The sequence below is a fragment of the Coturnix japonica genome, chromosome 1, assembly GCF_054131305.1.
Source record: "Coturnix japonica strain WE chromosome 1, WE-NBRP24, whole genome shotgun sequence".
Lineage (NCBI taxonomy): Eukaryota > Metazoa > Chordata > Aves > Galliformes > Phasianidae > Coturnix > Coturnix japonica.
Genome location: NC_140663.1, coordinates 43,661,993 through 43,676,173, shown reverse-complemented (window position 1 = coordinate 43,676,173; position 14,181 = coordinate 43,661,993). Strand labels below are relative to the sequence as shown.

Below are 14,181 nucleotides of genomic sequence, written 5' to 3'. Positions count from 1 at the left end.
TCAGATACTGTGTCTTGGAAATCCTGCCTGAAACACCCTCCAATAGGGAACCTGCCCCTCTCCTTTCAAAATGATGAAGGCCTTCCTGCGGATTTAGTGTTTGACATGAATTCTGTGATTCTGTGATTCTGTGAATGGGGAAACAGGGCTTGGAGCCCATAAGACTGGAAAAAGCAGTTATGGTGTCAGGCTCATGGAGTGCCCCAGGGGCAGTTTTGTTCCTTTCAGATGTATCTGATGGTCTGATGGTGTGTGCTCCTCTACCTTCAAGCCTCACATTCAGGGTAAGAGGCGCCTTGTCCTCCCCTGACTTCTCAGATGCCCACTCCAAGTGTTACCACCAGAGGGTTTCCTTGGGGCTTCAACCCCTCAACTTGGGAGGTGCAGCAATTGGGAGGGACTGGAGCTCTACAGACAGTTCTGATGCGGAGGTAAACACAATTGTTTTCCAAAATCCCACAGTCAACAAGCTGATTTATCATAAATAGCCATTGCTCAGCCTGCTGTTATGACAAGTTCTTCTGGAACAAATCCAGCCACAGAATTATGACATGCTAAAAATGATGTCTATTCCCATGGCTATAGACAGAGAACTGCTACTCAGCAACAAATGTAACACTGAGTGCCATAAAAATAGCCTATCTGGGATTATTCAGTGTTTGGGAGTTGTCATTTCATAAGGGTAAAAATGGATCCATTTTGTCACAAAATATGCATAATATGTATCCAGTCTTATAAATAGCATTTATAAAATTACATGCATAATTTTATCTTAAATTGGTGCTGAGCAAACAGACAAAACAATCAACAAGAACTTAGCCCACAAGTTTTGTTCTAAGGAGAAATCTCGGTTGCTTGTAGCAACTTAGATAACCGCATCTTAGATGACTTAGATAACACCTTTGTCTGAGAAATGCAGATGTCAGAGCAGACATTTCTTCTCCCTGTTCCTCCTTTCTTTTGGTTAAGATGGCTTTAGGGGAAAAATGAAAAGAGTTTGCAAGTGGAGACATGGATGTGGTGAAAATCTAGAGGCTGAAATGTAGTTCTGGGCCAGACTTAGGGGCAGTGGTTGGTCAGAACTTGAACTGGAGCTCGCTGGAGCAAGTGGGGATGGTGATCTTTGGCTTTCCCTCTTGTGACTGCTTTCTGACCCCGGTCATCCATCACATTTACGCGTGTAGCAATGATGTGGAGACAAAGCCTTCGTACCAGTGGGTAAAAAGGTGAGGAGAGGAGCAAGCCTGTGTGCTTGGAAGCTCCTGGGCATCTCTTCTTTCCCTTGCATATGCTGGCTTAGCTGAAAGGAAGAAGATACAAGTGGAAAGGGTTTCCTGCTGCCCTAGTACCCTTTTTTGTCTCTAAAGGTACCTGGTCACATTACATAGCAAAGTGCAGGGGAAAGGTAGGAGTTGCAGGTGGAGGAGGAGGCATTCTGTGAAAAAACTATTGCAACACTGGGGCCATAGTACAGCAGATATCAATGCAACACCATATAGGACACAGCCATCGTTTTATTTGAAAACTGACTTCACTTATTCACACTCTCATATCTGCATGCAAAAGCAGTAGGATGCCAGTATCCACGTGGCAGATTATTATGGTCCAGATGGCCACAGCTGTCACCAATGGGAGAAACTCTGCCGTGGGGGTGGATTCAGCTTTGCTGGGGAGGAGGCAAAGCTTTTCCCAGTCTGAAAGAAGTTGGGGACACATATCTGCACGATGCACGTGGTCTCCCTTCTCTGTCTATGTGCCCTCCAGAGGAGAGCCCATTGTGTAACAGTGGGGTGGGGAATGGGGTGCAGGTGCTGGGAGCTGATGGGGGGAATTTTAACAGCAATGTTTGGTGATGGAGAAGAGAGTTAAATGAGTTTCCCAGAATGGCGCAACAGCACAAGGCGGCAGCTTTAGTGAATTCGGAGATCATTTAAATTGCAATCAATGCTTTTCTTTAAAATCAGCACTAAGAAGCAGTTCTAATGAAATGGGATGTTTTTCTTTGAAAAATAAATCTTAGAATGGTACATTAAAAATTATTGGGTTTTGGGGGTGGGGCTTGGGGATTTTTTTTGTTGTTTTTTTCCCCCACATGAGTCCATAAAATCCAATACATATTTTCTGGGCAAAACGGCATCCCTCTCACCGCCTTACTGAAATGATCAAATGGTTTCCAGGACAACTTTCTGACAGCACAGGAGTTTGTATTTCTGCTTCTGGAAGGGTCACAAAGGGTCTTGGTCATAGAAACCATGAGTTAGACACGAATGTCAGAACAGCGCTCTGATGTTTTCCCACCTCTTGCTAAATCAAGAAATACTGCCTGCTAATGTGATAAAAAGGCGTGAGGCTGGCAGGGGATTGATACCCTCCTGGAGACACGGTGTGCTCGCTCTCCTCCAAGTTCTCTCATGCTATTTCCATGGCAACTCCATATAATGATGACTCCCACTGATTTTCTTCTTTTATCTGTTATTTTGGTCTTGGATAGTGATGGAGCTGAGAAGCGTGTTTCTTTCACACCATTTGATGCCCGTCGCCAGCTAAAAGTAAATAATGTCCTCATTCTTCAGACCTTTAGGAAGTGCAGTTGGTTCACAGTGCTTTTGTGAATTCACCTGTGGAGCTGGAAAGGGCTGAGATAGGAAAAGTGGTGCTGCGGTTGCTCAAAGGAAACTGGAGATGATGAATGCTCTCTGTCAGCCCAAGTGACAGGAGTACCTCCCAGCCTTGCCTTTCCCCCACCTTGGTGGAGGCAAAGTAGGAAGCCACAAGTAAGAAGCAATGGGGAATGGATGGCTTGGGTGCAGGGAGCTCACAGAGACAGGAGGTCACCCTGCATGGCTGGAGGTGCTCCCACTCTCTGCTCACTGCTTATATTCATGGATCTGATCTGGTTCATGAGACAGGAACAGGAGCTTCTCCCAGACAGAGACACCCTCGACCCAATGCCTCTGGCTCGTGACTTCCTCTCTCTTATGAAATCTCTGCAGCGTGCTACTGCTGGGAGGTTTTACACAGCAGAAATGTCAGGCATGCAGCTTGTTCTGGGAAATTCGTGCTTGTTTCATCTAGCTACTACAGCAGGACACAGGCTGCCCCTGCTCAGTTCCCTACTGGGTCCCTCTTTTTGCCACCTTACAAAGAAATCAGTACAGTTTCAGGCCTGAGACCTTTTGCTGCTTGACTTCACCTTGTCAGCTCCCAGCAACAGAAGTTAATCCCAAAGGAAAACAGAAAAGGAGTCAGAAAATCTGTGCTACGTGCGGCTCAGAAGTAAGACCAATTGCTGATTAGTGCCTCCAATGTGGACAAAAGAATGAGGGCTCCATACTATGAGTCCTCCTTGGAAGCAGCCTGGGTGTGAATCTTGCCTGCAAGTGGCACACAGCATCTCAACTGGGCTTGAGGTGACAGGCACCCAGACATGGAGATGATCCTTGGCCTTGTGCCCCGAGGGGACCAAGCAGCCTTCCCCTGTCACACCAGATTGGGAAGACAAACACATGAAATATCCCTTGTAGGAGCCACAGACACGCCAACCACACAAGAGGAGCACTGATAAATGTCAGACCTGAGGTCACCAACACAAACCTGATCCCAGAGCCTTGACTATATGTGTGACTACCATCCCATCAATCACAACCAATTCCACAAATCCCAGAACAGAACAGGTGGTGAAGCCACAGGGTTAAACAGCAGCAAACCTCTCAAGGTCAAGCTGGAGGGGCTCTAAGCAGCCTGATCAAACTGTAGGTGTCCCTGTTCACTGCAGGAGTGTTGGACCAGATAATCTTTAAAGGTCCTTTTCAACTCAACTGATTCCATGATTCTACAACACACTTCCAAACTCCCTGTAGAAAACATGATTGGTTTTTATGTTTTTTGTTTGAGGTTGCTAAGACACATATGCCCATAAAAGTGGTTCTGTCTAGCCTTAGGCACACAGGTAACTCTAATCTGAGAACTAAAGCCAAAGAAACTTTCATCAGTGATTTTAACAGCAGGAATTTAACTTTTCGTCCCAGATTCTCACTTCAAATACATCATCATGCTTTTATTAATTTCAGAGTGAGCATTGTACGCACAGTTGGAGGTACAGCATGCCCCAAAAGCTGATTACTTGTAGAGCGCTCCGTGAAAGAGAAATCAGAAGAGACAATATCAAGAGATGCATATCTTTGGGATCTTGTAAAGGAGCATAAAGATTCTTTCAGCATTTCCACATTCATTCAGTATAGAGAAAGCAACTTCCACTTTTAGAAACTACTGTCAGACAATGAAGACAAATGCTATTCAAAAGAGAGGCAATGTGCATAATGAAGCCTGCAGAGCAGCCTTTCTCCCCTTCCCAACCTCTCCTGCCTCCAAGGTTTGGAAAAAATGATTTGGAGCCAAAACCAGGGCAGTCACACTGATAAATCTGGCACTGGGACTCCCACTGAATTAAAAGCTTGACGGCCACAAGACTTGAAAGCACCAGCCTGGTGTGAACTCCTGCTAATGCCTTGGTTGCAGAATACTCTGTGTTCCATCCTCACCCAGCACAGCTGCAGCACCCATGGAATCATTTAGGTAGGAAAAGACCACAAAGAATAACCCAGTCCAACCATCAGCCCACCACCACCATGCCCACTAACCACACCCCTTCAGTGCCACATGAGGGTTCGAGGTTTGGTGCGTGGCTTCTGTTTAGTGATTTTAATTTATTGGAAGATGCCGAGTCAAAATGCATCAAATAACTCTGAAGCAAAAATGCAAATTTGACTCAAGTTCAAAGAAAGGCCGTGACATCACCTGTTTTGTTTCCTATTTTTTAACACGTTTAGTATGAAACCCGTAATGAGTTGCATTGCCAATCTCACGAGACCTCACCCGCCCCTTATCTTATTTAATTAATCACAAGCCGCACTACAGCGTGTTGCCGTCCCTCCCGTCTAACGGAGGCGGAGACGCCCCCTCCCCCGCCCCCGGGGCAGCGCCCCCAGCCTCAGCCCCCAACCAGCGTCTCCGCTCCGGGGACGGCTCAGCAGGGCAACTGCGCCACCGTGCGGTCGTATGTCGTCACTGCGCCACTTGCCTCCGCCGCGCCCTCGGGGCTGGAGGCCTAAAAGCAGCTTACACACCCCGCCTTGCTCCTCTTCTCCTTTCTCCCTTTTCCTTTTTTTCTCTTTCCTTTTTTTTTTTTTTTTTTTCCTCTGAAGAGGTACTTGGCCCCTCCAGACAAGGTCAGTCAGGATGGCAGCTCCTGCCTGGCACCTGGCACTTCAGAAATCCTTTCACAGAATAAGAGCACTCCTTGTAGGTATGGCAGTACTCCACTTGTCACCATAGTGAAAGGCAAAGCAAACACCAGATTCCCTAGAAAGGTGGAGCAGGTCACCTGGCATGTTGACTTTCGGGGAGGGAGAGGATCCCACGTAGGTCTGTGCTGCGTGCAGAAGGGTGAGTGTGCAGCAAGCAGAGAGAGGGAGCAGCAGCAGTCCCAGGCCCACGTGGGGCATCGGGGTGGCTGGAGTGGGGTAGGGACCCCCTCTCTCTGAGAGGCAGTTCCCATGGGTGGTGGCCCAGGAAGGGCATAGATCCATCAAACACAACTGGCCTCCAACCGCAGCCTGGGTAGAGTGATGTATGGTACCAAAGTGCTGGGCTTGCTGATGACAAACAACATGCCTTTTCTGATGTTGGCCATCAGAAAGCTGTCATGTGCCAGCAGGGACCCCTGGGCTTCCTGGTGTCCTCACCAGGAGAGGCAGCTGCAGCTCTCACCTTGCAGTCGCTCCTTCTGGCTCCTGTTCACCTGCCTTAGAGATGAAGCCTCAGGACTGAAGAACTCCTCCTATTTATAGCCACATAAGTTCCTCCAGGACAATGGGATTAACTGATGCTGGGGAAAATGAACCTGAAGATGGCATTGCCCAGTGATGTGTGCTCATGGCAATCTAGGCCAAGAACATACCAGGCTGCATGAGTAAGGGCGATGTCAGTAAGGTGAGGGAGGTGGTGGTTCTCATTTAGTTAGCTCCTGGGAGGCCGTATCTGCAGTACTGTATCCGGTTTCGTCTTCTCACTGCAGCAGAGATTGAGCAAGCTGCATAAGTCTGGCAGGAGGACCCCTGAGATATCTGTGGGCTGATGGAGCACATGAGCAGGACGAGAGACCCAGAATGCTGCTCAGCCTCAGGGAAGAAAGGCAAAGGCGGATCCAGTTGCTGTTGGCTATTAAGTAAATGAGGTCTATAGCAAAGATGGGATCAGGCTTTTCTTAGAAGCACACACTGGAAGGACAAAGGGTGATAGGCACAAGCTGCATTAAGGAAAATTCTGATTAGGCACAAAGAAAGTGACCAAATGAGAGCAATCAGATCTCCACCCTTGGAGATATTCAATGCTTAACTTGGTCAAGGTCCGTCACTACCTGGTCTGGTTCTCAAGTGAGACCTGCTCAGGGCTGGATCGCTCCTGGGGTCCCACCTGACCAAAACCTTTGTGTAACTGCAGTTCTGCTAAAATGCAGAGAAGAGCTGGATACATGAAGGGGCTGCAGAAACACCTGCTCTATGCACAACCTGAGTCACCCTGTACGCTGCTGTGTATTGAATATCAAAACAGGGAGGGAAGCGGACTCCAGCATAAGCAATATATGAGGGAGGGAGGCAAGGAAGGGCTCCGTGTCAACCACTGCTGGGAGACAGAACCTTTTGGTACAGGTTGTGTTGGGTTGGTGAACCAGTGAGGGCCTTCCCCAGCGTCACCTGCTCCAAATTCTAATGGCACCCCCTGTGCCTGCATTTGCCCAGACAGATGGAGCCCTGGAGAGGTTCTGGTGATTCTTCTGTTCCTGACCCTCCTCCTGTGACACTCTGACCTACAGATGCTAAAAAAAAAAATAGCCCAGCACAGTGCCTCATCCACACACTTGTTTCTTTCAGGACTGGCCCATCTTGCCCCACCAGTTTAATATTACATATTACGGGGCATTGTGTGTGACTAAGTGGCTGTCTGGGTTGGAATAGCAACAATAAGAAAAGAGGAAACTGCTGCTTTCCCAAAAAGCCTCCCCTGGAGCTCTGTGAGGCGGCACCATCCCTTCCCAGCCCGTGCCCAGTTCTACTGAGATCTTTTAGCAGTTAAATCAGCCCTCACCCAAAGCCACCTCAGTACTGAACAAGCGCAGGTCAGTCCTGGGGCCATCATACAGCAGTTTGAAGAATGACTCTGAAATGCACTGTAAATCCACAGAGCGGGGAAGGACGGTTCCGCAAAGCAGCATTCACAGTAACAATCAATCACAACAATCATCATCCCCTGCACTGAGTGCCTGTAGTATCCCTCATCCCTCCTTGTTACGCTGCCTCAAGGCCAAGGTGCATTTCTGCTTCCAAAAAATAGTGTTATTTCAGTGTAGCACATCAGACCAATGTGTTTTCAGGGGCTGAGTGAAATCCCTACAAGCTTCTTTCCTACTCCCGATAGTGCAAATACCCAAAGGTGATGCTGCCAACCCTCCCTCCCTACCAGCTATTGAGGGGAACTGTATCCTCAAGGAACCACACCGGTCTCTTAAAGTCAGGCTGTTTTTATTAATTAAATATCCCATATACAAAGAACTAAATAAATACATAGCTGTGTCAGACGCCAGCATACCACACACACCCACTTGGAGAGCTCTGTGTGTCTCTATACGAAATACCACAGAAAGCTATTTGCTGAATGCAAAGCAGGATGCAGAGTGATTCAGCTCTGCAGGGTGCAGTCCTTGCAGCACATGGGCGGGCACATGCGTGCATACGCTCGTGTGCACTCATCCCTGGGACAAAGCAAATCCTCTGTAACCTGGCTGCTTGAGAAATGTTGGTATTAATGCTGCAGAAACAATCGGGAAGAGGCAGAGCTCAAGATGGGGATGCTGCAGGCAGCTGCAAAGGAGGGGTTTTGATTGCAGGCTCCCACAGGTTGGGGTGGTTGGGAGGGTCTGTGGGGTATGGCAGCCCCTGGGGGAGCTCTGTTGGAGAGTGTGGTCAGGGGTCAGAGCTGGGGAGGTGGGTAATACTCAGGAGCAAATCAGAAAATGTGCCAGGGCAAACAGGCAGGGGTGTTTCAATGCTGATACCCTCACTGCACTTGCAGGTAGGCAGCAGTTGGGACATGAGCTCTGGTGCTGCTGCTCTCTTCTCTTGCCAGATATGGGGCCCAGGCAGACACATGGGTCAATGTGGGGCAGAGCAGGCCATGGGCCCGGCTTGTGATCTTCCTGCTGCTCTAGCCCTGCAGCATTCCTGCTGGAAATAGGCCAGGACATGCTCTCCCCAGGATGAGCTCCATCCCACGTAGAAAGAATTGCCAGAGCAGTGTCTGAGAGTTGTCTTCCAGGAATTAGAAGGGTGCTGGTGGGAAAACTGAGGGAAAACAGGGCCTCTTGTTGTCAGCATTGCCAGTGTGGGTCTGAGTCTGTCTCTTCTGCGGGATCAGCACACGTGTCACTGCGTGGCCCTTAGTCTCTCTGCTCCCTGCAGAGCTACATGGGGCCTTTCCCACCAGTGTAGTCATGGTATGGGCTTGGGTGGGCCTTGGCCCGAGGGATGGAGAAATCATTCTTTGCATCAAGGGTCTGAAAGGGAAGCGAGGCAGTTTTTACTTTTAAAAGATGGAAAAAGTCACAGAATAGAGCTAAAAAACAGGGAGGGGAGAAACAGGACAGGAGGTTTCCCAAGAGTGTGACTGATGACACTGTAGGAGAGGATCCTGGTACGGCAAACCAGTTATTGAGACGTGTCATCAGAGGACATGGGAGGACATGGCATGAGCTGCTGGATCTGGCCAGGCTGTGAGCTGGAGGAGGACTGGTGAGTGCACACAGGGTGACGCAGAGTGCCGCTCTGGATCTGCATGACAACTTGCAGTGTGGCAGCTGATGGGAATACATTCAGGCCATTGGCTGGAGAGAGAAGTGCACACTACTGAGAAAGGGGCACAGTCTACTTCAGGAACCCTGCTCAAAGAGAGAACTTCTTACGCAATGTCAAATCAGTAAGCATAGGAAACTGCCACCTGAGATTTTGCCTCGGGATTCTTCTCACCTCCCATGTTCAGAGACAAGCAGCAGCTCTCTCCTCCCAGCCACAGACACCTCCATGAGTATAGTGTCATGGCATCACCTGATCCTACAGGAAGCATCCACCTGCCTCTGCAGAGACTGCTCTGCACCCATCTGGTTTTGCCTCTTCTCCTTCCCTTCTAGTCAGCACCCAAATAGTAGCCTACATCAGAGAAGTGTGAGCTTACCTTCATCTGGAGGTGAGCAGAGTACGGGGAGTAGCTGGTGCCTTCCCTGTCTCCTAAGTCACAAGACAAAATGGGGGAAAATTTGGTGAGCAAGTGTTACATCGTCACTTGGAAATAGCACGTTAAGGGACACTTAAACAGCCTGTGGCTACCTTAGAAGCCTTTAGACAGACCAAGCTCTATGTAACACACAGTCAGGAATACATTAAAATCCACTGGTGAGTTTCTTGTTGAATATATCTATGAGAACGCAGAACTGACTGGTATTGTCAATAATAGGACAGAGGCAACTTTGGAGTTTAGACCACCTTCTGTTGCCTCATGATTACTAACATCATTTCCAGCCAAATCCCTCCCATTGGCACACAACAGACCCTCTCTGCAGTATTCCCTGGGAGATCACATCTTTTCTCCCCTACTCTCTAACAGACCTGGATGTCTGACTGCAGGGAGCAAATGAGATCTTGAGAGCAGATTCACTGGAAGGTCAGTCACACCTTCTACACATCACTTTGGGACGCCTCAACTGACAAAACCTTTTGCTTTTTCCACGAACGGATGAGATCTGTACAGTAACAAAGATCTTGCTGCTGCCTTTTTGGGTGAGGGATTTTATTTATTTATTTATTTAGTTATTTTAGTGGATCATGGGAATGAGGTCAGAACTGAATGAAAAAATCTCCTAGGTATAACCCAGAGAGGCCTCAAGTGCTGAAGCATTGCTAAAAGATGACAAAAAAAAACTCTCCTGAATTTTTATCTGAGCTTACCAGACCTAACAGGGTCATAGGGAATTACATCTCAGCCCTGACACCCAGGAAGTCCCTTATTCAATCACTCCTCCTACACATCTGTGGCTTCTGCTCTGATCTGTGCTCTATTCCTTTGTCTGTCTGGCAATTCATTTTCACTTGCATTTCTTTATCAGACTGAAACTTTGTCTTTCTCACTTCTAAATTATACATCAACTTCAAGCTCTTTTCTTTTTAGCTCTTCTGTCTCTTTTAACTCGTGAGTGGTGCGTCTGTGCTTAGGGCTGGTGGCAGTGCAGTCGATCAATTCATCATACCTTGTGCAATTTCATCTTGGGTATAGGCGTGGTTGTCCACTCCAATTGCCTGCTTTATGAATGTGGGCTGGCAGAAGTCGTTTTCTGGAGGATAGTCCCCCAGTTTGATAGGGGCGGTGAGGAAACAAATTTCTGGGATGATATACATTATCAAGAAGATCCATCCATTGGACACCAGAGCAATGGCCACAACAGGATCATCCCAAGTAGTTTTCTCTAAAGACCGATTGCCTCTTGTGAGCATAGTGATCCACACAACCCAAATGGCAATGGAGAACAGGACAGTGACAAAGATGTGTGCTCCGTGTCTCTTCCAGCTCTTATACGGACCGCAGAATGTGAACATGGAAACCAGGAAGGTCAAAGCCATCAAGAAGAGCACATAGATCAAAAGCATGACAAAGTCCTTGTTGGCCTCCTCTGGAAGCATATTCAAAAATGCGTCTCTGTCTTTTACCACCATGGTGACTAGGTATTCAATGTTGATCACAACTTGCACCAGAGCAAAGGAAACAATTAGTAGCAGCAACACTGGCCAGGAGAAGGACTTTTTTCCTCTCACCAGTCTGATGAGATTGGAGGCATGGATGAGGAGGCAGGAGAAGCAGAGTGCAAAGAGGACTCCAAACAGGAAGAAGCGAGTGGGGCGAATCCTTTCATTGCTCCTAATGATGAAGGCAAAAGTGATACCAAAAATGCCAAGTGTGCCTAAGAGGAAGAAGAAGTAGATGGAGATCATGTGTCTCTTGCTGTTGTCTTGGACTTTACAGATGAGAAAGAAGAGGGAGCAGATGAGGAAAACAGTGACAAGGACTCCAGCTGCAGCCAGTGACTCCAGGACAATCCCCCAGGCCTGATCCATGTCACAAAGGAGGAAATAGTCAGCATGGATGCTGCCACAGCCTCGAGGAGGCTGAGTTGTCATCTTGATGTCTTCTTGAATAACTTCACAAAGAAATGTTTCCTCAAAGCTGTGGAAAAATAAAAGTCATAGGCTGTTGGATCAACCACCTGGGTGCTGCAGCAGTGCAGAAAGAGAGGCAGGCTGGACATCCCACCTCACTGAGCAAGGACGCCACAGTGCTAAAGACACGCAGCTGTGGCAGCTTAGCCATCTCCTTGTTTGGCACTGGCACTCTGTAAGGAGCAAGCCAAACCCTTCAGAGAGTGGTGATTCAACTCGGAAGTCCCCTGCACCATGCCTGGGGTTGTGCAATGTCACTGCAGCATGGGAAGCAGGGGAAAGTGAGGCCCTTTCATGGAGCACAGAGGCTGAACTGCCTTGTCACTTTTGTCCCAGGCAGTACAAGAGCAAGTTAGTCATAATCACCTTTACACCCTTTTACCAGGTTTAAACAATGTCAGTACCTGGTACCAGTGAGCTCCAGAGATGAGCACTACAGAACAGGAAACTCTTCACTCATTTTGTTTTCCTTCTGTTACTTTCTCTGAAACACCCGTGGCTTTGGTTTACGGTACGAGTGAAAGGACCTGCAGATAGCTCACCTGGATACCTCCAGCACAGTTCCTTTCACTCCAAATTAAGCAGCAAATACAGGAAAACAACCATTAACCACAAACTCACAGTCCTTCTTCAGGGTAGCACAGCAATAACAACTATCCCAGACATCTCTGTCCCCTGACTAGTGCCTTGTGTGGTTGGAGAATCAACATGTCAGAGCCAATGCTGGCACTGTATGAGGAGTATCCAACAAGTTACAGCTTGAAGAGCACATGAGCCAAGGATGCACAAGGTCTTCCAACACACCTAGCACGCTCCTGCTGTCTCATCATAAAGACTTAAGTGCTGGCTGAGTAAGCCTGAGGTAAGCCCGTCTCGACTGGGGATCATAGGGCTGTTTGGGTGAGCCCTGCTCATCTCCGCAGGGAATTAAGTTGCTGAATGCTTTCTAAACCTAAAGCACATCCAAACAGCATTGCATGAGGATGCTGGACACTGCACAACCCATTACACAGGCACTGAATAAATTTGGATCTCAGAGCAGGTAGTGCTTTTGAGGCACCAAATTATGCAGTCAGACTTAGACTCTAAAATCTTTCAGAATGGAGGTTTAGGAACAAGGTCAGCATTAAAACAGGAGGGAATATCTCCTTGATGGTGACCTGCACTAGAAAGCTAAGGGCTTTATTTTCTGACACATGAAGAAAAAAGAGTTGATCTTGCGAAATGTAGTATTTTGTTCTCACTGTACCATTCGCTTTGATTTTCTCCCATCCAGAACAACATACTGCAATTACCAGGCTAGTTCAAAAGACAGATTCCAGGGAGGGGAGGTTGAGTCTTCAGTAAATGGCACCTGACCCAACCAAGGGGTAAACAAAGGGGGAAAACACCACTGAATCACTCCTAGCCTCACATAAGCCTTAACATTACCCAATTAGAAACAGTGCAATATATTTCCAGCTTTTAACATCACCATGTTAAAGGAGATGTGCAGCTCTTCCAAAAGCTGCCTGCAATGAAATGCAAAATATGCAGGCACGCTGGAATCTTGTGGAGAGAAGAGTGCTGGTGAACAATGCATGTGGGAGCTTTTGAAGATCATTGTTCACAATTGATTTTTGAACACTGGCACAGATAGGCGAGAGCTAGCTGGACAATTGCAAAAGATCAAAAATGAACATTTCAGAAAAGCTAGAAAATAAAAACTTTATATTTTACCCATAAAAAGTTACTGTTGATCAGATTAGCTTATCACTTCACTGCTCAGACACGTACAGTGGAAGCTGGAGGGACCCCGGGGCAGCACAGAGCACAGCCCAGACACAGGTCCAGACTGAGGCCATTAGAACTGTTGCAGATAAGAGGGAGTGAACCTCACTGTCTTGAACTATTGGGCCACATGCACTGATCTCTACTCCCTTTTCTTTTTTTTCCAGCATGGATGTCCTCCAGGGCATGAAGAGGCTCTGGCCCATCCTGCTTTTCCCAGAAGCAGAGCTTGCCCATCCAGCATCTACAGGAGCACCCGGGATTTCCTCAGGTTTCTGCTGTCTGTGCCAGAAAGCACGTGCTGTGGTAACTTCACACTGCTGCATCTACATCACAGCTCACCCCAAACTCTGGTCCTCACTGTAGTGCTGACTCTTCTCCCTCCAGGCTGTGCCTCCTCTCTCATTCATACTTCTGCATAAAACATGCCCATCCAACTGCAAATTTCAAATCACATCCCAGGAATGTCTGCTCCAGCTCCAGTTGCCTGTATCAAGCCAGGGCTGGCTCTGTTCACTGTGACACCCCGTGCCCCCTCCTTTCCCACCCTCAGAGATGAGGTCCTGCTGCCATCCCACCCCAGCTCCAGAGCATGACTCTGCCCTGGATCCTGCATGACATTGTCTGGAATTACCTTGGTGGATCCTGCCCTGAGAAGGCAGCAGGGAGACTCCAGCTGGAAGAAGCTACCTCTTAGCTCACCAGTAACACAGCCACCTCCACTCCTGTGAACCCAGCGGAGCAGCAGCCCTTCACTCACGTTCCTTAGGAGCTTTAAAGGCTAGAGGGTTGCAGAGGTGTGGCCGAACACGCCTATTCCAGTTGCACTACCTCTCCAGTACTGCTATGAAAATATGGTCCCGGTGCCAGGAAATGAAGTCAGGGTTCCTGACGTCAGCAGGGCAGTCACCCCTGTGACAGGGTGGGCATGGAGCCTCTGTCTGTCCCAGCCCAGGTCTGGCTGAATGCTGTTCAGCCGAGCGTCTGATAAGGCTCCTTTGGCTGCTGGTGCCTTTGGACCATGGCTGGGAAAAACAGCGTGCTCCCTACAAACTTCAAGCCCTGTACCTACAAGTGTGCTTTCTGGCCAAAT

At 48.2% G+C, this 14,181-nt stretch overlaps 1 protein-coding gene across 3 annotated transcripts; it reads right to left on the bottom strand.

Moving 5' to 3' along the window:
* Positions 1-7,563: 7,563 nt before the first annotated feature.
* LOC107312508 (retinoic acid-induced protein 3-like) lies at positions 7,564-13,860 on the bottom strand. 3 transcript variants are annotated; one of them, XM_015860015.3, is made up of 4 exons: positions 13,723-13,860; positions 10,355-11,325; positions 9,286-9,338; positions 7,564-8,938 (listed from the first exon to the last, which is right to left on the bottom strand). In XM_015860015.3, the coding sequence occupies exons 2-4, from the start codon at positions 11,277-11,279 to the stop codon at positions 8,927-8,929; spliced, it is 990 nt and encodes a 329-aa protein (XP_015715501.2). In that variant the 5' UTR covers positions 11,280-11,325; positions 13,723-13,860; the 3' UTR covers positions 7,564-8,926. The 3 variants fall into 3 exon arrangements, with proteins under 3 accessions (XP_015715501.2, XP_015715492.2, XP_085395184.1); XM_015860006.3 differs by having other exon boundaries at positions 7,564-8,611; XM_085539058.1 differs by having other exon boundaries at positions 7,564-8,611; positions 10,355-11,062; positions 13,723-13,849.
* Between the last annotated feature and the right edge of the window lie 321 nt (positions 13,861-14,181).